Source organism: Haliotis cracherodii, unplaced genomic scaffold, assembly GCF_022045235.1.
Source record: "Haliotis cracherodii isolate W230 unplaced genomic scaffold, xgHalCrac1.p SCAF_18, whole genome shotgun sequence".
Lineage (NCBI taxonomy): Eukaryota > Metazoa > Mollusca > Gastropoda > Lepetellida > Haliotidae > Haliotis > Haliotis cracherodii.
In genome coordinates this window covers 2,870,134-2,897,166 of record NW_027266273.1, presented here as the reverse complement: position 1 = coordinate 2,897,166, position 27,033 = coordinate 2,870,134, and the positions used below count along the sequence as shown (strand labels likewise).

General features: G+C 35.2%; 1 protein-coding gene across 1 annotated transcript in view; it reads right to left on the bottom strand.

The window, feature by feature from the left end:
* Positions 1-362: 362 nt before the first annotated feature.
* LOC139465670 (mutS protein homolog 4-like) overlaps positions 363-27,033 on the bottom strand; it is a 32,449-nt gene continuing 5,778 nt past the window's right edge. Inside the window, exons 8-25 of the mRNA XM_071247422.1 lie at positions 26,461-26,604; positions 24,574-24,845; positions 23,559-23,678; positions 23,116-23,128; positions 22,853-22,906; positions 22,327-22,511; positions 21,452-21,464; positions 20,930-20,975; positions 20,323-20,447; positions 19,411-19,505; positions 18,932-18,979; positions 17,912-18,079; positions 16,255-16,327; positions 15,123-15,187; positions 6,956-7,026; positions 4,239-4,342; positions 2,359-2,447; positions 363-533 (exon numbers count right to left, since the gene is read on the bottom strand). Of these exons, the coding sequence (XP_071103523.1) occupies positions 363-533; positions 2,359-2,447; positions 4,239-4,342; positions 6,956-7,026; positions 15,123-15,187; positions 16,255-16,327; positions 17,912-18,079; positions 18,932-18,979; positions 19,411-19,505; positions 20,323-20,447; positions 20,930-20,975; positions 21,452-21,464; positions 22,327-22,511; positions 22,853-22,906; positions 23,116-23,128; positions 23,559-23,678; positions 24,574-24,845; positions 26,461-26,604 (1,856 nt within the window). The remainder of the gene's footprint in view (positions 534-2,358; positions 2,448-4,238; positions 4,343-6,955; positions 7,027-15,122; positions 15,188-16,254; positions 16,328-17,911; positions 18,080-18,931; positions 18,980-19,410; positions 19,506-20,322; positions 20,448-20,929; positions 20,976-21,451; positions 21,465-22,326; positions 22,512-22,852; positions 22,907-23,115; positions 23,129-23,558; positions 23,679-24,573; positions 24,846-26,460; positions 26,605-27,033) is intronic.

Here is a 27,033-nt window from a genome sequence, read left to right as displayed (position 1 = left end):
ATCTGTCATATCAAACCCTTGAAATTAAGAACACTTAAAAAGGTGTTCTTAACTGGTATAAGATCATTTATGGATCACAATGAAGAATATAAGTGAGAGAGTGAATATGATTTTAAGCTGCTTTTAGCGTTATTAAAGCAATATCACCATACAAGAACTTCACACAATGAACCCATGTGGAGAATATACCTGGGTCTTAGATGTGACGAGCAAATGTGTTAATTACAAGGCTAACCCACCGCTCCATAAAGAATATGAAAGAACAGCATTGTGCACACAAGGAAACTATTTCACAGTTGAGTAAAGAGTATCATGAGGACAGTTGCAATGCACTTATTGTTTGTCATCAGACTGTCAGTGGCTTATTCTTCCATGTCGGGGAACTCCCTGGTGTACTGGGATCTCAGGTTGCTAAGATACAGCCTTAAACTTTCATCATCAAGTCGAGAATTCTTCGCTACCTGAACCAACTTAGTTGCTAGTTTGAAATTCATTCGTTGTTTTCTTGATTCTGAATCTCTTTTCCTGTTTTTCTGAAATGGACATAAAACTGATAAATTACTATGATAAATGGAAGGAAACTGGCTAATTATCTAAGACAGAGAGTACCAAAGCTAAAGGTTTCATACAGAAATACCAGTGACCTTGCATTTACCTACTATACATCCACTGCATTAAAAATGGACTTAAGAAGGATTTGTCTACCAAGCAACACAGATAAAATAATGAACAAGTATTTGTCACAAAGTGACGAAATGTCCCTCGCCTGTATATACACCATAGTACCAAATATGAAGACAATCCAGCGATTAGTTCTCTGAGATATCGCGGCAACACCGTTTTCCAACTCCAAAAGCAGATTTTCCTCGCTGTGACCTTGAAAATGGGGTCAAGGTCACCAAAACCGACTGGTGTCTGCGGAGTCTGTATATACACCATAGTTCCAAATATGAAGACAATCCAGTGTTTAGTTCTTGAGATATCGCGGCAACACCGTTTTCCAACTCCAAAAGCAGATTTGCCTGCTGTGACCTTGAAAATGGGGTCGAGGTCACCAAAACCGACCGGACGTACGTATGTACGGACGGTCGTGAATACTATATCCCCCTCTTCGCACTTTCGCGCGGCGGGGGACAATAAGACTGCCACTATGGTCAAGTTGATAGAGTATCTGCATGGAGAGCGGAAGGTTGCCATATCATACCAAAAGACATTAAAATATGGTACTTGCCATTACTCTGCCTGGTGCTTGGCATTAAGGGTATGAAACAAAGTCTGGTCAGCTTGGAATCAGTATACTGTGTCTGAGTCGGGTATCTATGTTAGCCGGGATAACAAGAAGCCACACACACACACATCGCTATATATGTGCAATAATCTTGAACATGATGCTAAAGACCATTTCATCTCATGATGTTTTTCATCTTTGTATTTGTGGATCAAAACAATGGACAAAGTTAAACTAAGAATCAGTCCATGTCTGTTAGATTTACTAATAAAATATGTAGCAGGAACCGCAACAATGTTAAAGTGTCATCCATCATGTCCGTATTTGCTCCCTGTATGTAAACAGCTCCCACCACACAAAGGTGGCAAAATAATATAGATTCTTAGGCTAGTGTTCATAATAGGTGTCCCCATAGGGGAAGAGAAAAGATACCCGCACATACACTGCAATCATGGTAAACTGGTCCCAGACTAGCAAATAGGTGTGTGGACAAGTAGTTTTCTCCTAAATGTTAGTAATGTTACAATAGAAAACTAGTACAATGAATTGTGGAATTTAGCTCTGAGATTTGTCCCTGCAGTGTACTGTTAATTCTTTTTACCCTCTGTTGTTCACAGAAAAGTGTATACAGACAGTATGATGTAAATTCCTTATTAGATATTGCTGTTCCAAAACAGTCTGGTCAGTTTTTTACCTAATTTTGTTAGTTTTTGGTGCTATGGACACCTAATATGTCCCATACCCTCTATCGTCCTCAGAGAAGGACCAACAGCATTAAGTAGATCCCTGCACCATATTACCCTCTGAACTTCAAAGAAAAGGTGAGCATGTACAGACAGTATGTACATTCATGCACCATATTACTCCCTACTGTCCAAAGCAGGGCTGAGCATGTACAGACAGTAATATTTCAGTTCCTGCAACAAACTCACCCCTACAGTTCACAAAGGCATGAGCATGTACAGACAGTATCAGGTAAATTCCTGCACCAAATTCACCCCTTCAGTTCACAAAAGCATGAGCTTGTACAGACAGTATGATGTGAATTCCTGCCCCACATTAACCCCTACTATTCACAAAAGGTATCAGCATGTACAGAATATATGATGTAAATTCCTGCACTATATTACCTTTCGCTGTTCCTCGAGATGTTTGGCCAGTGTTTTTGCCTCCTCTGTAACTGCTCTTGGCATTGTGGACACCTCTGCAAGCTGAAGCCCTGTAAGGAAAGATCATGTAACAGTTTACCTAAACTCCTTCCATGCAAACTGGTATGGCTGGCTCATAAGTGAGTCAAACTTCAAAGCAGACACAGTAAATATACATGAAACATATCACATGAAATGAATGTGAATGCTGTAGCAATGTCCTCGTGAAAGGTAAAACATTGTAGGCTGTACTGTAGTGGGAAACAAGTATTTTAAAGGTTGAAGTATTCTGAAGATGTCAAAAGTCACTAAACAATCATGTATAATAAAGTAACATTAGCCACATCCATTCTGCCACTAGCAAAAAGAGGAAATAATTACAGACTTGTTAAATATTTCTGCTGGTTTTCAAACATTGATATCTCTTTGTGTGTCTGCTAGTATGATCAAAGATATTTGTGTACAAAGAAGGCTACACAAATGTAAACCATGAACCAATATTCTCCTCCGAGTATTCAATAAAACGGAAAACATTTATTGAAAATGTCTAGACTTTGGAAGAAATACTACTTTCCAATTAAGATGTGACTGTACATCTACACAAGGAAATAAATTTGTTACAAAAAGTAGCATCAGGAACAATAGTTATTCCAAGCAGTGCAAAGAGAAATAGTTGGCTGTGTTGAAATCTCAGAGACAAGAATAGAAGCCTTGTCACATACCTCAGAAATGCAGAGGTTGGAGGATACTCCTCAGACAATTCACAAGTTGGGTTGAGATTTGCAGCATGTCAAACATAATCAAGATATGAGAAGAGCTTCAGCTGGAATATTTCTTACAGTCATGTCAACATTTAAATAATGGAAGCTTTGTCTGTACTTTAGCACATCGGCTTATTGTCTTACCAATCCATACATCAGTTGAAGACTTTTAATATCTAACACAACTTTAATACCTGGGAATCATATGCTTATACAGAACTCTATATGCAGATGGATAACCTTGGACAGCCAATTATCACGGCCACTGACTATCACTGCTTCAGAAATGCTGCTGTTTCAACCCCAGACAATGGAAAATGTGCATATTAGTGCTATAAACTGTCTTCTTGTTTCTGGTTGATAATGTATATTTGTTGATCAGTTTTTCAGTCACAGAAGCTCCATTGCGATTAACAGAATTTCTCATCATAGGACAAATCAATTCAACTATTTTATAATTAGTTTGTTAACATTATTTTAGCATGTACTATAATATAGACCTTTGTCCATCAGAAGTGAAGGGAAACAAATAAAATTTACATGATGAAAACACCAAAATTTGAATACATGTATGAGAAGATAAATTTACATACATGGAGAAAAAACTGTTAGTTAAGATATGTAACTTTATATGTGTCATCTGTTGAAAACTCATTTTATATAAATAGACCCATTCTCATTTAAATCAATTAAGTCATACTAACACTGTGTTACTTTTCAGCATACCAACATCACAAACAATGTTGTGAGTAATTGGGATTTCTTTCATTTAAGGATTTATATACAAATCAATAGTTACAGCTTCCAAGTAAATTCACATACTAGACACCCAAACTAATACAGTTTGGTAAACATGAAAAAAAAAAATAAGTTGAAAGCATATGCTTTTGGAAAGAGATGGGGTACTTTTCACATCAAGAGGTATAGCTAAACTTTGATAGTTAAGTTCTAGTAACTAAATATAATCATTTCAGTTGCTGCATTCCTGCAGTTTTGTCATATATTCTGTCCACAAGGTAACTTTCTGAATGCATTTGTGTAGTTTTTAATGCCTGTGAACAGTTTTCTTAAGTAAAAGACAATTTGACCAAAAAGACATACCATAATGTTTCTCCTGTGTTTTCCCTTTTGACAGCACATGCGTGTAGTTGATCTTCTCACAGTTACCCTCGGTGCTAAACACTCGCTGAACCTCGAAAAAATAGCTGAAACATAGTTACAACCCAGCTTCGAGATGATAAACTATGACATGTATTTGTAGTCTTTCAGACCACACATAGAGATATTAATTCCACTTCCATTTAGACTGTAACTAGAGAGCAACTAATTAAACCATTGAATATGTTCACACTTTATATAGAAACAGCCACACAAATAAGAAAAGAGACTCAATCTCAATGAAGTGTGCCTCATAATGATTAAAACCCACCATTTTTTCAATGGAGACAGCAATAAACTAAATGCGTACATTATTGGTTCCACTGACAATGTGGCAGGTTTTCATCATTACGATGCGTACTTAATTGGGATTGTCTCTTGTTTGTAATTAGTGTGGCTATTTCTGTTTAAAGTGTGCACATATTCCATAGTTTGGTTGCTCTCTGATTGTTTTTATTGGTAGGCCTGAAATATATACAGATGTTCTGGACAGTAATTGAGTGGCAGAAGAGGTTTTCAAGGCAAACATGGTCCAGACTATCGAAGTTTCCCTGAATGTCAAATCATAGCAGTTTAGACCAATTACTGGCTATTAATCTTAAACAATCTAAGATCATGTATCAATTTCTTAAATATTAACAATAGCTAGTTAAAAGTTTTGCCCAGTGTTCACTTCTGACTTGCATGCACACCGTAACATTTTTTATTGATAATATCAAACAGTCACCGTCACATTGTTCCAGAAGTGTTCAAACTAAGATATTTCAATTCTTGCCTTGCCATTTGTTAACAGGATTAGAACAAATCTCTGTTTCCAAATTCTAACATATCACATAATCCACTGGGAAAGGAGAGTGAAAATCTATAGTCTTGATTTTGTAAACCAAACTCGGATGTTCTTGCAGTTGCTGATTTAACACCCTTTTCATGACATATTTGATGAGATTTAGAAATACTATTTTAAAGCACATTGTCTTAGCATGTAACCAGAAACTGTTCAACCGAGATCCTTATTTCAACTGCATGAACATTACTTAAGGGGGATACTTCTCCAAACATTCACTTGAACTGTGGGGTAGCCTAGTGGTTAAAGATTTTGCTTGTCACGCCAAAGACTCGGGTCCGATTCCCCACATGGGTACAAAGTGCGAAGTCCATTTCTGGTGTCCCCTGCGTGTTGTTGCTGGAATATTGCTATAAGCAGTGCAACACATTACTCACTCACTCCTCAACCAAACTGAAATTTGATTAAAACAAATCGAAAAGTTTGCGAAACATTGTTGTGTTAACATGGCTCTTGGAATTTTGTTTTCATCAGTGTTGTGCCATATTGACAGACAGTGGCCATTGTGGTGCTGCCATCATGACAGTCAATATTCCAAACTCTTGACAAATATGGGACCATTTTGTGACAGAACTTGAAATGTCCGAAACACTGACCAGTCAGTAAATATCAGACATCATCCATGAGACCACAGCTAACTTTTTCCTTTGGGTCAATATTTGAGAATTTTAAGAGAATTTGGCGAAGTAGTTGTCGCTAACTGTATGAATCTCTTTTCTCCTAGTAAAGACGCACTTCGGCAAAATATGCAAAGTTCCTTTTATTGAAGTTGAGGATTTATGTAGCCAAAGAAACTGACCTTTTTAGTCCACTAGTCCTTATAATGATAACATATAGCAAAACCCTTAAAAATGGCAAATTTGTCCTAGTCCTTATGATACCATAACTATTGGGCAGTGTGGCAAGAACAACAGGACTAGTGCCAATTTCTAACGCTCTCATGTTAAAGTTGGAAAATGATAGCTAGCTTCACAAGGTAATATTGTCTATTTGTAATAAAATAATTAAGTATGGAAGCATCCTGTGGAGATTCTGAGATAGAATTGGTCTTCACTACCTTATGCTTGTCAATGGATTGTGTGGTTAGATTTTATGGCTTGTTGATTGTTGTATGCCATCATTGGACATTGCTCACAATATCAATTACTTGCTTTTCTGGCCCAAACTTTATTGTTTGCTGGCTGCTGTGATATAGCTGGAATATTACTGATTGAGACATAAAACAACATTCACACACTCGCAAATGATAGCACATTTACCACTAATTATTACTTATTATAATTAGTAATCAATCAGATACTCAGTAACACTGAAATGATTGATTGTATACATCATGGTCAGTATTCAATCGGTCAATATTTATTTATTTTATAAGCAGTTTCAGAAATAGGCACAAGTCACACCATCAAAACAAAAATGCTCAATGCTTAATGCTTCAGGTTTAATAGACATGTTGTGTTAGACAAAAAGGCATTCCCAGTAGTGGCATCCACTAGAATTCTGTATACCACATACTTGTCGATCAAATTTCAAAATGTTTCATGCAGAAATATCTGAGTAATGGGCAATAATGACATTTCAATATGAAAAATTGGATCAGAATTCTGTGAGCAATTATTAGAGACACCATGGCTGGAAACATCCTTACAAAGTTCCCAAGCCTTGTGTTTTCACACATGTGAAAATGTAAAAGATGAAAAGACGGACCGTGGACAACACACCTTTCCATAAGTCACTTGATACTGAAAGTTCAGGTAAGCCAAGCACTGTATGAGATTGATTGTTGTTCAAGCAGTTTAGTATTTGTCCAACTTACTTTTCCACATTTGGATACAGACTATCCATATTTGTCAGTTCCATGAAATGTGTCACAAAGAATGTATATGCCTGAAAAAAAAAGTTATTGTTTTTAAAAGCATGAAAACATGCCTAACATTCAGAAGAGAATATAAAAAGTGATTCTTTTTCTTGCTGACTCATTTCAAAACTATCATGCATACAAAATTAGTGCTTCAGAATGAGCCTATGTTCAATTACTTAACAAACAAAGAATACATATTGTCATTGTTAACGTTGTCATTCATATTGTCATGAACACACATAACAGAGCAGATAATAAGTAAAATTGTTCAAATGTTAATACAAGTACAAACTTCACATATCTGAGATTTAGAAAGATCTGTTTCAGTACTGGTTGTTGGTCTGGTAAATTGTAGGTGCTAAGCCTGCACAAACTGAAAAGTTAAAAAATAAGTATAATTTCTTATCAACTTAGAAACATGTTGGAGATTCCAGAGACAAAACTCTTAAGGACACCTCATGTAACATGACTCAAATTCCATTCCTATAAATACTAGGGATGGGTATTGGCAGAAAATCTGTATTGATATATCACAATAAGCAGCGCTGAATTGCAATATATATGGCGATACATATTGATGGAATGTTAGTGTAAACAGCGCAAACCCCAGTTTACCTAAAAGCCTCAAGATAGTAGATATAATCAACACAATAATGTTTCAACTCTTCTGTGACTGTGTTGGAAAATATCAATACACAACAGTCGTAGTGTGATACATGTAAAGCTGACAGCCATTTTGCAACAAAAAGGTCATAAAGGTAATATTGCACACCCCTACCTAATACATTTATGTCCTACAACCGTTGTACGGATGCATTAGATTTACTTAAATATCAGATAATGCACAAGACACAAAACACTAAACAGTTTTTAAGAGACTAATATCAGGCCTCTTTACTAGTTTTAGTTCTCATAGCCAACAGACATTAAAGAGTAGTTTGAACTTTCAGTTGAGGTGTGCTAAAATCAATATGAATCACACATGTAATAATGACTTCACATGTCTACAGCATTGTTGAATTAATCATGAAGACACCATTCTGCAATACACACAACAATGTTGAAGTAATGTGTAATGACATCACCTCCTAGTAATAGAAGATGAGTGACAGTACTTTATTGGCTATAATGGTAGTTGTAAGAACAATGGTTAAGGCGAAACACAAACGTCACTTTATACTTTATACTCAAAGCACCAAACAGATGGCATAGGTGTTCATGCAGTTAGTCTAGTTGTACATGTATGCAGCTCAATGGCACTGTTTTACAAAGTCTATATGATGTAGGAGTACATATTTTAGATATAATTGTAATGCATGACCCAAATGACAAACACCAATTGGACAGTCGTGCCACAATCATTGCCAGTGGGGTGGTGACTAATATTCTAAACACAGTCACGCTGTTATGAATTGTTGATGACAAAGATCTTAAAATTGCAAATGTGTGTGTTATACTGATTTCACTAAAGTTGTGTCAGAAATCCTGTATTTTCTTCACACTCAAAAAATACAAAAGCCTGTCTAAAAAAAATCAAATCAGTATGACACAGGGACTCATGGAATAGTCTCAGTACACTGAACTAATCTATAACGAGTCAAATCTAAATGAAGATCATACTGTTGACAAAGATTTCAAAACAATATACCTATTGTACTTTTAGCAGGACTATTTTAACAAGTTTACACAAGCTATTAGCCTAAGGGCATTAACGTTGTAAAATCCTATTATGAGGACTGGGTGGCAACCATGTGACTTGGCTGATCTCTTGTCACTGTGGCCCGAAGATGTAGTTTGATGCCAAACATGCTGCCTCACACCATTATATTATCCCAGAAATACCTCACTATAAATCACTGTGTGTTTTCCTTCCTTTCTTTACTTGATGAAATACACCATATACATAGTCCTTCCAAACATGACAAGTCTTGAACAGTTGGTTTACAAAATATAAAACATATTCATTAAAATGCCTTCCACTTCATACATACATATAATAATTTATGGTAGCCTAATACATAAATTATATTTTTTTTGTCACATTAATACATGGCTAGGAATTTTATACCTTGTACAAGCATTCGAATTGGACATAGTGATCCATAAATTCATTTGTCTTACCTCAATAGATGTGTCATGGCCCAGGGGTGCTCATAAATTGAATTATGGAGACATTTATCATACATATATCAAAATCAAAAGGAACGAGATGTCATCTGTCACCCTTCATTTCATCAATTCATTGTAAATAGGTGTAGATGATATATTTCAACTGTCATGTTTAGGCACCAGTTACAAATAAACTGTTATATAAGTGAAACAGTGCTAAATGTAATAAATATTTATTAAATTGTAACAGCATATCAATATCTATAATAATTCTATAACCAAACATATAGATGATCTGTGAAAGATTTTCTTATTCTTCAAAAATAAATATAAATTGGGAGTGTTGTAAATACTGGATACCTTATTGATCATGTTGATGTAAAATACTCCAAGGTAAAATACAAGGTGCTCACTCAACCAAGCAATTGGTCCAGTGTTAAAAGTTTTCTTTGAATATGCACAAATTTCATATTTTTATCAGTTGCCCATTTGTTATCATTATTCAGACAAGTGCTGTTAAAAGTGAGTCATTTTCCCTGCACTCCCTTGAATTATTTACATTCTTGTCAACACTACTGTCATAGGAGTGCAAAAAATGTTCTCAAACATGCCATTCATGTGGCCAAAATGTCCCATATGCTCTACATTCCCTGTGCTATTAACAGGGAAAGGCGAGACAAGCAAACAATCTCCAATAAAGGTTTAAAGTCTCCTCAAGGAGGAATTCATTAGACAATACACAGAACCCTCTGTGAAACAAAATTATGAATAGGCAGTGAAATCACTGTTCACACTTTTCTTAATGTGTTAAGGGCACAACAGCCTTAACAATAACTCTGCAATTGTTTCAAAACTAATCCTTGTTGAAGTTACATAAAGCTTATCAAAGTCTTGAGCTGAAACACTTGGCTAAGGACTGAATAAGAGTGAATTTTCCCCTTTACCTATTGAAAGTGTGTGGGTCAAGTAGGCTCTGTACTACTGCAATGCGAAGTTGTGCTGTTCAGTGTCTAGGCATCACAAAGCAGGGCTACAATTACAAAGCTGAACCAAAAGACAACATTCATTCAACAGATCCCAATTAATCTTTACAAATCACTGTGACACCTAGGGCTAGAGTAATAGCAAGAATGGAAACATTTCCATTGAATTGAGTATTTGCTGCTGTCAAACACTGCTCCTCTACATACATGTGAAAAAATATGCTGTCAAATGCCTTAGAGAAATCAATGAAGTGGCAGTAAAATCTTCCATGTTTTTTTTTAATAAATATTTCTGAGCCATAGTCTGTAATACAAAAATATTATCAATTGTTGAATAATTTTGCCTAAAGCCAGCTTGTGATTCGTACAATATTGCTAGACTCACGCCATGTTTTAATTCTATTGTTTACAATTGACGTAAACAGTTTGCTTATTGAGTTGATTAAAGATATTCCCCTGTAATTGTTGGGGTTATTGGTCACACCTGATTTGTGGATTGGACACATAATACTTTTACCCCAGTCATATGGGAATTCACCCTTATTCAGTATCTCATTAAACAATTTGGAAAAAATAGGTATTGTATAATGCTTTGTTACTTTAATAAATTCATATGGAAGTCCATTTGGACCTGTCGATTTGCCATTTTTCAATGACTTTAAGCCAAAGTAAATTTCTTCATTTGAGATTTCTTTATCTAGATCATTATTTATTACTGTTGTGGTTTCATCTGGGATATGAGAATTATAGTCAACCTGATTTTCACATTTCAAAAGGTTTCCAAAATAGTCAAATCAATTCTGATGTGACAGTCTTAAGAATATGTTTTTTAAGTGTTTCCCAAAAATGTTTAGGATTTTTCCTTGCATCAATAAGCAGCTTTTTCTTTTCTGAAATATTCTCCCTTTTTTTGGCAAATAGTCTTTTAAATCTATTGCTTTTAGTTCTGTTATTACATATATCTAAAGCATAGTGTCTGTGGGCTCTAAGAGATGAATATTTTGTATTTTTGGCACATTGAAGGTAATTATCCCACTAGGGTGGTTGTCTATTTGATATGTGTTTTTTCTTATTGCCCATATATAATTTTCTTGAGTCTTCAGCTGCATTTTGAAAAATATCAACTAACAGATCTAGTCCTTCCAGGATGTTATCTTCAATTGTTGAAGATATCTGATCATACATTGATAGAATTAAACCCTGAAAATTAATTAGAAAAGATTTATTTCCTTGTTCCACTCATATTTTACCCAGTTTGCAACCTCATCATCATTTTTATCAGTAGTTTGATGTGTGTTATCTGTAGGCATTGGTTTAAATTTTAGTGGCAAATTCCATTGTTGTAAGATGCATTAAATTTAGTTTTTCTTGGCATTTCAAAGTATCTTGGCATTATTTATAGTCAGTTTTATTATTCCCAAGTCAAAGGCCTGTATTATCATTATGGACAGGTGGTATCTAGAAATACATAAAATCACGCTCTCTTTCTAAAGTAATACTGAATCATTTTCTTGTTTCACGCAAGTTAGTTTTGGAAACAAATGACGATTTTCATTTTGTTGTTTTGAGGAAAAATAGAATCTAATCAATTCGGGTGAAATTTATATTCATCATGTACACTTTTACCACATTTTAAACACCAGGTATATATGAAAAAGACAATGTTATTTTACATGATACCAAGTATATATCATACACTATTCAAGTAGACAGTTTTTTCATGTTCTATCATTTTCTAATTTCAAAATGATAAAACAGGCCCATTGACATGCAAATTTGTTGAAGATACGTAATATATTAGCAACCAATCTTCAATGATGATTCATCCCTTTCAACTAATCAGTTACAACCATTGAGTGACTGATCATATGATTATTAGGGGCAACATATATTTTAATATACCGTATTCGACATAATAAGCGCCCCGCTCTAATAAGCGCCCATGGCGGCATTTGCTCATATATTGGCTAATGAACAATCCCAATAAGCACCCCTTCCAATTGATCAATGTACACAAAACTTATTTATGCACCCTTAATTATGGGCAATTAAAATCTGGAAAAATACATTTTTGGAATATAAACATTTCAGGCTGTCAGCGTAAACCACGAAATTTATCTTTCAACTCAAAATTCTCTTTTTTTAACTCTTTTTTTCACCAAAATAATATTCCAATAAGAGCACCTTATTTCTAATTTTGAGAGCACCCTGGGCACTTATTACATCGAATACGGTACATTCAATCGTCAAACTACAACACATATGACTTCACGGGTCAAAGTATGGCAGTTTTGATATATGTATCCATTCTCTGTCAACTAAGGTTCGTTTCAAGATGTCAGTAGTGGTAATATGATCGCGGTTGCTGTAAATAACGGTGAGTTGGTAAAGTGGACCTTAAGGAATGGGGCAAACAGAAGTTCTAAGTACTGGAGGGACACACGCTTTCGCCGAAATTAAAGTAAATATTATTGAATGAGAGTTTGATTAAAATTAATAAAATAGATTACGTAGATTACAAACATGAGTCCAGATATACAATGAACACTATTTGTTCTGATGGTGTAACGACAGGATTAACTTGCGTAATTAAATATGTATTTGTTTATATTCTATCATGACAGATCATGATGAGACAAAGTTTTAGGTCGAGGTCTAGCTTATCTACCGCACATGACATTTTGATACAGATTTCAAGGACCAAATTAAAACCTCAACTTATCTATGAGATCGGCTTATCTATGGTCATTCATCAGTTAGGGTGGGGAGGAGACTGCAACAGAGCAAAGGGGATTAATAAAGGGTATTTAAACCAATCTAACATGAACGTGGGATAGAGAAGACATCTAAATAGGGCCATGATAAAGCACATTCCATGTCTGCTCAGTGTTATCAGCACAGGTAGGAAGAGAGCAAATATTTTCTTTAGCATTCTCACAAATCCAGTCATACAAGGGATGGTCTGATATCAACTCATACCAAAGATACACGTCAAGCTTAAATCTTTCATGATCAAAACATCTTTGACACACATTAATACAGAATGATTTTCGATGCAAGTAACAGTAGCCCTTAACTATTATATTCAAGTGGATTGGAACTGAAACAATTGGTGATCTATTAGCCATTGATATTTAAGTGGTAGACCACTTTTGAATGCATGCACTACCAGCATGTATAAAGTACAAGTTCATAACAAACTGTTATATATGTACAAACATGGGGAGGATATTTCCCACAATATTGAATTCATCTCATTGATCTAGATAAGGACAATAGATTGTATATTTGTTTAATGCTTCACTTAGCAATGATCCGGCTATATCACAGCAGCCTGTACATAATGAAGTCTGGATCAACAAACTCAGTGATTGACACTACCATTATGAGCTTAGTCCTTCAAGACACAATGACAAACAATCATCAAAGTCACTGAATCTGACCACCCGATCCACATGGTTGCCTCTTACGACAAGTACTGGCTATTTGGGTACAGATTCTTAACCAGATTCACAATACCACTCATGTACATAGAGATAAAAGTATCAACTGATATACTTGGGCAACTGTTAGTGTGATCAACTTGTTGCTGACGTGTTCTGCTGAACTAAAATTAATGCTTTTGATACTGTGTACATATTTACTCATGACATTAACATCCTGTTTCTTTCTATTTCAAGAAAGTACCCGGGGTATATTGCCACATCAAGATTTCACCAAAGACATCTTAATTACAGACAGCTCGGTTAAGTAAATATGGGTCCACAATCTCAAACTGATACCTGAGACGTTGATAGTTCAGGGTATATCTAACCTTGGTAACATAGTTAGGAAAACTACAAGTACATATTATTCCGGGACAAAATAACTAATGATTTCAATGTAGCTATGATTGAGGAGTATATATTCATTACCGTGGCATTGCATCTGAATGTAACACAGAGTTTCGACAAATATGCCGGCCAACTAGACTGATGCTAGTAAACCTTGATCTGGGCTGGTAATTTTATATCTATACTGGACCAGCTGGTTATTGAAATAATATAGTGTACCAATCGCTTTAAGTCAGATTAAAACTCACTCAACCTTTTATTCAGTCAACAAAAGCCATACACTAACATGTCTCTGCCAACTACCAATCTTAGTTACCTCCCTTACCGAGACCGTAACACGATGCATAAATGACACCTAGCCAAGATCATCTCATTACATTATTTACACTACACAACTGTGAACAGATTCAAATCTGTTCCTATTATCAAAGCAACTTCCATACAATAACAGAAATTTAGGCAAATTTCAACATCTACCATTAAAAGATGCTCTATGCAGGTAGCCTGAAAGCATGGCATCCTGCAAAGGGGGTAACCCTAACAGCTGGTGGCAAAGATTGGGATGGCAAAGATGGCAACTTAAACTTAAACTGGTTTCTAAAGAGATGATGCTTACAGTGCAAAGAAATGCAGTTTGAGGGAATTTATGAGAATTGTCAAAACACCAAGCTTAATTCAAGGTCAATCATTAAAATATCATCCAAAACAACCATATGACCCATACTAGCTTAGCATAGAACAATACCAAATTTCATTACATTTATAACAAAAATGGCTGAGTAACAGCCATAAATAAGTTTTTCAATAGGACTGCTGTGGTGGCCATACTAAAAATTAGACTTGAATCTTTGAACAATTTGGATTAGCACAATTGGTAGGAAGAAAAAAGTGACGTCAGCTTCAATGGTCTTGGTCTTCATGTTTACAATGGACAATGGACGAACGGACCACAGCATAACTTTGCTCATTTCATAAACCAATGATTTCCATGGCTAAAACTTCTTTACTTACCATGACAGCTGGACATTTGCTGACCTTTACTAATCAATCACTCACTCACTGTAGCACGTAGCAAGTACCAATGAAGTACATGTATTATGTATCAATATGTACACAGCAGCCTTTTCAATGATCGATTGTTTCACTGCATTTCACACAGTATCATGTATTCTAACAGGATATTGTTCACTAGCCTACCTTGAACTTGAGCAGATATTCACAAATAGCATGGCAGATCCCAACACCCTCTTCAGCACTGGTGCCTATAAAAAACAAAAACAAGGACCCTGCATAGTTTGCATTAATTCAATGGGAAAACATAACGGGGACTAATCAAGTATTTTAAAATACAAATTGGATATGACACATTTTGTCCAAAATTGTTTACAGAACAAAGTATTTAGCATGATTACTGGTAATTCTTTTTTCTCTCTAGTGAAATACAAGTCTCCTTTACAAAGCTTACACACAACTTATAATAATAATGCCTTGTAACGTAAATGGGCAAATCTTTAACAGTGATTGAGAAATTTCACTGACATCTGCAAAAGACTTGAGGCCTAATATAAGCCTTTGAGAAGCCAACATAAATGCCTGCTTTTTGGTGCCTTAGAATCTTAAAAGTTCAAGAATCCAATTTTGAACAATGACTTCATGAGAACATATATACTGTTTGAAAAAGAAATGTAAATGTCAAACGTGAGAATGAGCTAAAATGCACTTTCTGCCAATGATGTTTGAAAGTTTGAAATCTGTTTATATTATCTGTTTGAGTAAATGAGAAGAAAAGGATGATAGATCAAGAAACGCTGAGCTTGTGTTTAATTGTCATAATGGACACTTCCACTAACTAGTCTACCAAACAATTTCAGTAAATATACACTTGGGTCCAAATGGTCTAACCTATTTAAACTATGGCTAAAAGTCAAAGAGCCTAAGGACCTAAAATGCTTCCACAAGAATCATATTTCAAAAGATATTTGTGAACTCTATGCTTAACTGTGAGACCACTGTGTGAGTCGCTCTTAATGATGAACATGAAATGTGTTCACTGAGCCTTGCACACTCATGCACTTTGCTCACTGGCAAATCAGGTATGAAATGCATGTCCCAGGGCAAGGATACAGGACAATTCAAGTATATTTAAAAATAATCAAAATACTGTTTGCCTTATTCATATAGGAACAACTTGAACATATTTATCAATAACCAAGATATTGCTTGCCCATGTTGATGTGCCTATAATAAACAAACAAGCCTGTGATTAGTTAAAGCTGTTTTCAAACAGAGGAGTAATTTATTTAAATACAGGTAATGTTTAATGTCTCACCTCTTCCAAGTTCATCAATGATGATGAGACTGTCATTACAGGCATTCTGGCAGATATAGTTGATTTCCTTCATCTGAAGCAGATATTTTACACATGCTTCAGTGAGATAGGTGGTGCACATTATTAGCAGGAGTATTTGTTGTTACACAACAAAAAACAAAAGAAATCATTTATGAAACAACAAAGCCAAAGGCCTCCATCAAAATCATGTAACCTGTGCTATGGGTTTTCGGATGCTTCAGCAACATTTCTTAGAAAAGAACAGTATAATCTGAGATCACTGCAAACGGATGATGAAGAAACGAATACCTTTCTGACAGAAATAAATACTCATCACTATTAAAACAAGTAATTATTTTTTTCACACTAAACTGACAAACCTAAAATATTGAGTTACAGTTTTTTTCATTGGTGTACCTAAGCTAATTTGTTGCCTCAAAAATGTAATTATATGATAAATCTAGTGTGGCCTTTCACATGCATACCACTACACATCACTTGTGTTGAAAATAGTAAGTGTGTACAGTGAATGAGAACGCAGAGAGAAACTATACTGGTAAATAACTTCACTTTAACACCACTGATCATACATATCTTCTCACAAAGCCACTTTCCATATCATTCCTTCCATATGTTTATAACATTCATGTCACAATGTGTTGTTAACATAGCACAGAAATTTATCCAGGATTCTAAACTAAATGACCAAATTGGGACAAAAATCATTATTTGGTTCAAAATTGAGATTTTTGTTATAGTTTTTTTTTTCCTTACATCAGAGACATTTAACACTGTATATAAACATTGCATTCAGTTGTAATTTAAAAATTAGCTTTAACTCCTCTTCTAATTTATTGGTCTTGTTATCAGTTAAATACAAGTCTTATTGACAAAACCATAGCATTAGAATGATGATTCATAAATATCATAGCATGAATTAAGACATGTTTTAATCCAAAAAGTGAATTTTGACTGACATTAGCTGCAGATTTAGAGCTGAATATTGGCCTCGGAGCAGGTGTAGATAAGTCCCATGTAAGTATCATGGTTAGAACTGAACACAGGACAACTGAACTATTATAGAAGATTTTACTATAAGTTAGGGCCTATTTTTAATCTCTGGTTTATAAATATTTTATCTTATTGTGTCATTTGGCTGTAGTCTGTCGAATCCATAAAGGTGTTGCCATACTTACAACCTATATGACAAAAATATGAAGACATGAAACTTTTATGGATATATATAACCATTTCTTTATCATTTGCAACTTTGTGATTTTGTTTCAGGGATTCTATTGGCAGCTTTATCAGGTGACTACTGAGAAAACATTATGTGATTTAAAATATACACATGCTGATATGTTTACACAGGGTGAAGGTTAACGTACAAAGATAAACAGGACAATGAAGAAGCCAGTGGGATAACAACCAAGAAGCTAAAATAACTGCAGTGAAAACAGAGTGATAGGACTGAGCATGCTAACTTAGAGCTGACAAGGATTACAATATGACAACGTAAAAAGTTAACGATCAAGATGTCCATTTACTCACTCAGTATTCACCTGATGAAGAGGCAAGAAATGCCTATCAATGACCTCCTATATCAGCAGATGGCAACTGCTTACTGCCAGGTTAATGTAATCAAAGTTTGACAAACCTCCAACATAAACGTTGATGAGTTTGTTTCCATGTCATCATCACTGCCAATACGGGAGAAGATCTGACTGGCAATCCTGAAGGATGCATACTGTGCTGGAACAAATGACCCAATCTGTGCCATGATCTGCAGAAGAGCCACTTGACGTAGGTAGGTCGACTTCCCACTCTGAAATAAGTTATGGAAGCTGATAAACAACACATGATCTGCACTGGGAATATCCTTGGTCATTTCACTTCAATTGCCATTTGTGTCAAGTTGGCATAAACTTGTACTATAAAGGCCAGATTAGGCAATCACTTGTTTTACAGGCAAAATCTGTCATCTATAAGTCATGTAAAAACATCTGGGAAGGGAACCAGGAACTAATGGTGACTAGTAATCTCATCTCACTATTTACAGTTACATTCATAATTCGACTGAATGGAAAGGAAAGCATTGTGTCCCCTAAACACTGCTAAAGGATTAACCCCCAAATGTGAGTGTATGACATAAAAGAACATGTAATAACGCAGTAATAAATTAAGTCATGTCAATTTATTTTTCCTCCTTCCTGTGTTCAGTTACTTTTGGCATAAACATCTGTAAACAAGTAATTAAATTGGTCATTCCTAAAGAAACATTTCTCCAGTCAATCAAATTGCCAAAACACACATCAACCTCCAATAACTCACATGCACAGATGCACAAACATTCTACAATATCTCATCTATCAGAATCATGTTGAATGTGTCACTTAACCCCCTTGTATAGGACTGTTCCTAGTTACATTTGTCTGGTCCAAACATACTTATAGGCCACTCAAATATAGCTCCAGTAATGCTGAATGTTTGGTTAAGCAACGGTCACTTACTCCTTGCACTACAACAGTTTTTTGATAAGTGATGTTAACAATCTATTCATATAAAATCTTTGTAAACGTTTGATGCGTGTGTCCTTTTGATCAACACATAATTTCTTCAAAAAGAGCAGGTCAATGGATTTGTTATCAAATAACCAAAGAGATGTTATTATACAAACCATGTTGGGACCTGTGATGATAATAAAGTTACTGTCTTCAGATGCATACTGAAAACAGGAAAAGATTCAGTTAGGCACATATAAATGTTTCACTTACAAAAAGATAACAATCTAATTTATCCTTACCAAATAGGACTGACTTTTCAAATCATATCTCATTGTCTTCATACATTAGCAGCAACGAAGATATATCTTGATGACTTAAAGATGACCTTGGGGATTCTGGGTAAGAATATAGATGACTAAATGGATGGGAAGGTCAGGCTCAGTAACTTGATTGAATGCACATCATGTTACTGCATTATATCCCAAATTGTGGATCGATGCTCATGATGTTAAAGACAGGATTGCCTGGTCCAGATTTGATTACTTACAGACTGCCATCGGTATCATTGAGCTCGAAATTGCTGTTTGTAGAGTTAAGAACAAACAAACAACAATAAAAACAGTCTTAATCCAAGGACTCAGTACATACTCACAGTATTGTTTGGTACTGGAGCTTCTACTCCAATATTTTCTAGAATGGGATGACGGCCCTGCTTGATTGCTAATGTGTCTGTAAATTCTGGTCTCACTGTAGAAAAGAATACACCACTGACAGTAATATTGTACCTGAAACTTCATATCAAACCATGGTGCAGACACACCAAGGATCAGGTCAGTCTTGGGGTTCAACTCCATTATCAGCAGATCTTGCCAGTTGACAACCAATGGATGCACTCTGCACAGAGTAAGGTCACACTAGAGACTGCTAGGCCACAGTGCCCTCTTTTGTAATATAACATACAGTTGCATTCATCTGTTTCAACAATTAGAGCTCAAATCATGAAAACAATGTCAAGATGTCATCAAAGCAGGCAAAGATCTAACTTTAACATTCTTTCTCAGCTAAATAATATTGACATTATCTAAATCGCCTATAGTCTTACAGTTTATGACAATAAAAATATATGTACTGGGTATTCCTTTAGTAACAGGATCAGAACAATATGTTATGATTTTTATACAACATAACACAAAATACAGAATTTAACATGAAATCTCATTAAAATAAATGAATAATGTTTTCAAAAGTCTTAAAACAAAAGAAATAGGAACATGCATGACCAAATCAGATGAATATTGAGGCAATGTAGTAAATGAAACATGTTCTCAATGTCATCATTAAATGATTAAGAGAAATCACATTTTAATCATGTCAATATGTGATATACCATTTCAAATTACAAAAGTTTTAAGCAGACATTCACATTCAAGACAAAAAGGATATACCAGGGGTACCTTTTAATCCTCAGACAAGGGTTTACATACCAATAGTGATGGTTTGTCACTGATTGATTGCTGATAAGGCTAAATTAGTTTTTTTTTGGTTTCCTGAATAAACAACTTACCATATGAGGAAAGACTACAGGCCTTGGCAAATGCAAGCAGCATATCCAGGTTTGAAACACATTCAGACAGCTTGTACAAGCAGCCAATATGCTCTCGAATGTCACTTAGGAGATCAGACACGACACTGGAACAAACATTGTAATTTATCACATGAAACAGATAAGGTCACCTGTGAGTCTCATCTAAATCCATGTCAATTCCCTGATACATTAAACATTCAAATGAATAAGAATTCTCAGCAATTATGCAACAATAAATTCATTATTAGATTTTCATCCAAATACTTTCATCCTGTAAACCAGGAGGCATAACATTTTTTATATTCTATATTTTGAAAACAAACTGATATAAACATCTGTATACATTGGTTGTTGATGGATGAGATGTTTGGTAGGATTTTGTATATGCGGTATTTCATCAAGGAATGAAAGAAGGGAATACACAGAAATTTCCTTCTTGGGGACACTATAATTATGTAGCGCAGGGTGAGGCATAAGAAAACCTATTAATATATCAATCATGACCTTGAAGAATGAAGATATATTTAAGTAACTGTAACATCTAAACACATGCAAATGCTAACAGATTTGCAAAATGCATACTTACATGTTTGTCATGAGATAAATCTCTTGTAGTGATTCTTTAATACGATCTGAAGAGTCAATAAATACATTCACTTAAAGACCAGTAATTGGTTCAGATATAGGCTGCATGTATTAAAGGATTTGAGCGGCAGACATACTTCTCCATGTCATCATGGTCATATTCAATCACTCCATCTTATTTCTTTACTGATCTGTTACCACCAACATGGTAATTATGTACTGATATAGACCAAATATAATCAATAATAAGCGATGTATCTTATAAACAATTTCATGATAATAATATTAGCTAGGAAAAAGTTAAAAAACATCAAAGAAAAAACAAAAAACATGAGTTAACAGTAAATTATCACTGTGGGTTAATGCCCTTTTACTAAAGAATATGAACAATGATTTTAACAATTTTTCATCTAATGATACATTTCTTCACCCAAGTGAACAGCCAACTATAAACAACATAAACTCTACAGTAACAAAACTCACCTCAGAGGATGAGTTTCACTGTTAACCAAACACAACTTACCATTCAGTTTGATCTGTGGATAAGTGGATTTTACCAACATTGTATTTTCACAACATAATTATACCATAAGGTTCATCACCTAACACAGTTGAGACATCCACCATATTTTATTTTTTTCAATATTTGAAAACACAAATTAACAAAAGGACTAATATGAACACCCACACGCCCACGCGCCCACCTGCACGCACGCACAATACAATACAAAACATGTACAAATAGTCTTGTACAACATGTCTTGTATGTATATGTCTATCAAGAGTTGTTTTAGATAAGGATGTCTAAATACAGGGAAACAGACTCATATAAACCTGAATGAGCAGATACTTTGGGTGCATTTAGCAATGCCAAAAATTTACAAGTTATTTCATGACATAATGTTGATTTCAACATTTAACATGTGTTTAAGGGTCAAATGATGCCCAGTACAAACAGGGTTTCAGGAATATCAAAATCATTTGGGTTTCTTCAGGGTTAACAAAACTGGTCAATGACCTGTGCCTCCTGGCAAACTTAAACTCTTGATATGTTGCAGCTTACACATACTTCATAAACACATCACCCAAAGAACACAACTATTGTACATGTATCCTCCTCCTTGGGCCACAATAAATGAACTATTAAATTTTCATCCAATTCATTTTCAAAATAGTGGGAGTGAGTGAATTTTGTCATAGCCTATAAATAATTAGAAGTGGATCAGGCACACCAGAGTCTAACAGTGGGATCAAACATCCAATTATTTTCTGGCCACAATTACATACAATCAGTCAGGTCACACAATGTTTCTACCTCATCCTCACTACTGGGCACTGGCAATAAGCATATGATTCGGCCTATTCTATCCTGAATCCCATCTGGGCTCTACTACTTACCAAGTCTGACGTGGTGAAACTGAGAGTGCTCTTGCACTTGGTGATCTTGATGAAGATGCCCGGCAGGGTCTCCTGTGTGTAGGCCTCCTTCCCTCCGCAGTACAGCTGGATGTAGAACCCACGCACTGTGTTGTATGCTGTCCGTAATGGGAGGCTGTACTTCTCACCAATCTGTTTCACCATTTCTGGAACATTGCCACAACAGGGTCTCTGCTAATGACATCAGGGGTTGCTTTCAACCACAAAAATACCCGTTATTTGTGGTGTTCACAATAGTAGACCACAAAGGTCCCATTATCTTCTCTCAAAGTTATTTTAATATTTTAGATATTAGGTGAAGAAATTGAAATTGTTTTGATCTGTGAGAGTATGGTGCATCCAACACTGTAAACTGATGTGAATAGTTATGGTCACTTGAACCAGTACCTCTTAAAAAGATTGGCCAGGAGTCAGGGATATAGGGCAATGGGGTGGGGTACACTGTAACCCTGTCTATTAGCTGCAGAAAGCAGTAACGGTCACTTACCAGCAATGTCATCCACAATTTCAGTGTACGTCCTCCGACCAACATCCAACAAACCTGAAATCAATAGAAGAAGCAATATTACTGCTATATACAGGTAATACAAAGAAGTGAATATTCAAAAGAAATATTTAATAATATTAGTATATTAGAAACATGTGACACATCACATTAAATCTTTCAAATAAGTCTACACATTGTGTGAATGAACATTTGAGTTAAATGTGATTCATTTCTTGTGCATACGCTAATTGTTATCCACTCACCATTGAGATTTGGCTGAAAAAATACAAATGAAATGATGCCATCATATGATAATCAACAAGTATAATTTTGGTCATTTTTATCATTTGAATAGCTTGTGATGTGGTTCTGGCCAACAGGTATTACCTCTAAAAGTTGAAATGGTTCTGAGGGAAGTCCTTTCGTAAAAACATATTAGTCGGTAAGGGTGAAAAAAGACATTCTTCTGTTCTGCATGTTGCCATGTGTGCCATGCCAAGATGGTATTGCTGGTCTTGGTGTTTATTGTATGCTTAACAAAGCTGTTAGGCGTGGAACTAAAGAAACATCCATTTCTTATGTAGAAATATAAGAAAATTTGCAAAGATAAACTTTACTTAACATAAAATACTAATAACTACATTCATTAGATATTTTTTCCCAGAAATAGATAGTAATGTTTTATTCAGGATTTCAACATGCCTACCTTGACAGCAAAACACTTCTGTGTCCTCATGTTGAGCGTTCCTTTCTCGTACTTTGTGTCTTCATGAATCACTGTGTGGATCTTTGACATGATTGCCTCAAAACGTGGATCCTCAAGAGACTAGATTTTCATGATAAATACATATATTGTTTTCATTTCATATAACAAATATTTTAAGGAAAAAGTAACTGTTATCATGTTTCAAAACTTCAAAACTTCCCATTAGTGATGTACAGCAGTTGATAAACAGTCAAGTTTTAGATGACTTTCTTTTCTACAACAAATGTCATTGCATGACATATTTGTTCCGTTCGTTACAGTCTGATAGTTGCAGTTTTTGCCTCTTGAGCCGCTTGACACGTCCTATGAAAAATATTTATGCTACCCTGGTTATTGGCTGCAGACTTTGCGGGCATGTCAAGTTATGTGCATAAATGAAACAATCACCTGATTCATGTCATGTCACAGCATGTATTCCTACGCCTGTTTATCAATCTTGTCCTATTTGTCTTCTTTGACTTATATAATTGTATTTAAGTAAACCCTTGTAGATAACACATTTTTTGTTGTCAAATTTAATTGTAAGGATTGATTGTGTATTTTTTTCAGTTCATTGACGTATGGATTAAAAAAAATGAAGTGCAACCTGTATGAATCTGTGTAGCACAGTCAATTCTTCAATGCATGTAATCATAGCTACACTGAGTATCTAAAGGACAGACCTTGTTAAGGAGAGCACCAGAGATATATATATGTATATGTACTTTCATTATGACCATGATATTATATGTTGATGAATCTGTTTATTTCAGACTACAAATACATGAGATACAGGTTTGAATTGAATTGTTAACTTTTTCATAACAAGTGTTTTGTGAGCCAGAAAAATGTTCAATTAATGGAAATGAACATACTGTCTCGCTTACTACATCAAACATATTATTTATTTATTTTTAAATATTATCCTAAAAATCAGGAATGAAATATTACTATTATTGTTTCATAAAATATTTACCTTGCAGTATGCTTTAAGCAAGTCATTTTCACAGTCCTTGAGGAACTCAGTGAGATGGGACACCAGCTCCAGTGTGTGTTTGAGGTGAATGATGTTGGTGATCTTCGACTCTGCAGTCTTGAGCGTCTCCTGTTTGGGCAGCTGGACACACAGGGAGATGAGGTGATCTATGTCCAGGAAGCGACTGACCACAGACTGCAGGTTCAGAAATATCTCCTCCTTTTCAGTCAGCTCCGCCACGATGTCCTGTCTGGTGCATATTGTTTCAAAATCTACAATAGAAAAGAAATGTTTTCATATCTGGAAAAGTCTTTTTAAGACAGTTTTGAAATCGGAAAAGATATATATTATACCTGGGGGTCCAGAATGTTAATTTTTTCGCCTTACAATAGAATGGAGATATTTCCAAATGTGCCATCATATGACAATGTTTTGTTTAAGCCTAATTTGAGAACATATTATCTTATGTGACATATTGGCATGGCTGGTGTTAAACACTTAATAACAAACGGGACAGTTCATTATTTCATCGATTTGGTATCATGTACACAGAAAGTGGTAAATTTCAATCAGAATACAACAAAAAGTCCTTAGAAGTTGTATATACGGGCGTTCTGAACAATTTTCAACAGTGACCAATTAGCTGCATGTGCTACCAGTGTTAACGTAACGAACACAGCAGTCAAACTTAATGCATTACTGAATCTACAACTGTACAAAAGCAGTCCAGATACCAGCCAAATCAAGTAAATGTAGGTCTAACACATGTAGCTTAAACAGTTGACATTGTAAACATATTCTGTAATGAAAACCATTTTCAGAGCAAAGACAATTATCATAACAACTTTTTTTATCCACAGACTAGACTTGATTTCTTTTATCTGCAGCTGAAATACTGCAGATGCAACATTAAACCTTTAACTCCCTACTGATAACAAACAATCTAATTAATGTTGTCATGATATAGATGTGAACCTAAGAGAGACAACTGTGCAGTTTATCTGAAGGGATCAGGGTTATCTCCCTTTTTTATATAAAAGGTCTTTTGTTTTAGCGGCAGGCAGTTAATCCTCATGTATTATTGCCCTTTGTTCCGCCATGTGGTCAAGCGAAAGCGCGCTTTCCGAGCATGTATCGGAAATAGTTTCTCTACAATTATGTAGCACGCACTGTGTTGTAAGTACATGGTATGTTTTAATTCTACCTCTTAGAATTCATTATGATGTATATTTGTCAGTGACAAAGTGTCAGTTAGTTATATAGACTCTGAATGTATGAATATCCACAGTATGCATTTCTCATCGGCTTGCCAGAGGCCCTGATAGGGTTGGACTATTGCTGATTATTTCTCAGCTCAACACGTAGCGATTCTTGCTCTGATTTGGAGGTACTGATGTATGGCTAGTCATTTGTTCACATGTATAAGCCAATATATACGTTCGAAGGTTTTGCAGATTGATTATATGGAGTATATATAAGCCCAACTCTTGATATCACTCGTTCGTGGCTATTAGTAAATTGCTGCACAGTTAGTTGTAATTGCAATATCTTGAGAGAAAATATGTAGTTACACCTTTTACTTTATAATGGCGTACTAGTTCATTGTGTGTAGAACTTGACTGTATCACACACTCCTTTCTTTTTCCAGCTTTTATCACATACTGGCTCATCAATAAACAAGCCTGGTCGGTTATACTATCTGTTGTGGTTGACTTCTTCTTACAAGCAATCAGGAAAGGGAATAACAACAGTATGTTAGAGCAGAAAAAGGACAAGCTATTTAACATTATCAGATAATGATAGAGATGTGAAACTGAGGGAGTACTACATTATTTTGGAGTTAGATCCCAGTATTTAATATTGACAGATTATGATAGAGATGTGAACCTGATGGGGGCTGCAATATGTTGGAGCGGAGCATCCTGGCCCCACCCTGCGTCTTGGTGTGATTCAGGACGCCATACAGCGTATGCTCACTCTTTGGATCTCGTCTGTTCTGAAGCAACTCCAAGTTCTTTGCAGTTGATGCATCTGCAGTATACATGTCACTGCTCGAATATGTGTCACACAAGATGAATGATCATATTGAAATAGGTAGATATCATAATGTCCCAAGAGATCAAAGATTGTGTAACCTCTGTAACATTGGTCTTATCGAAAATGAATACCACTTTCTGTTAATTTGTAAAACATATAATAATCTTAGACATAAATATATTCCAGGAAAATATTATGTCCATCCTACATTAAATAAATAGTCATCATGCCATGCTGAAACCATGAAATACCTTTCATTATATATGTTCAATGCAATGAATGTTAGAAGTTCTATAATGTCATTTGTGGACCGACCTGACTACCCAAATGTACAATGGGTTGTCGGCCTACAGTGTGATATGAATAAAGAATAACCATATCCAAGAAGAATGATAACTATCTACACAAACCAAAAGTTTAAAT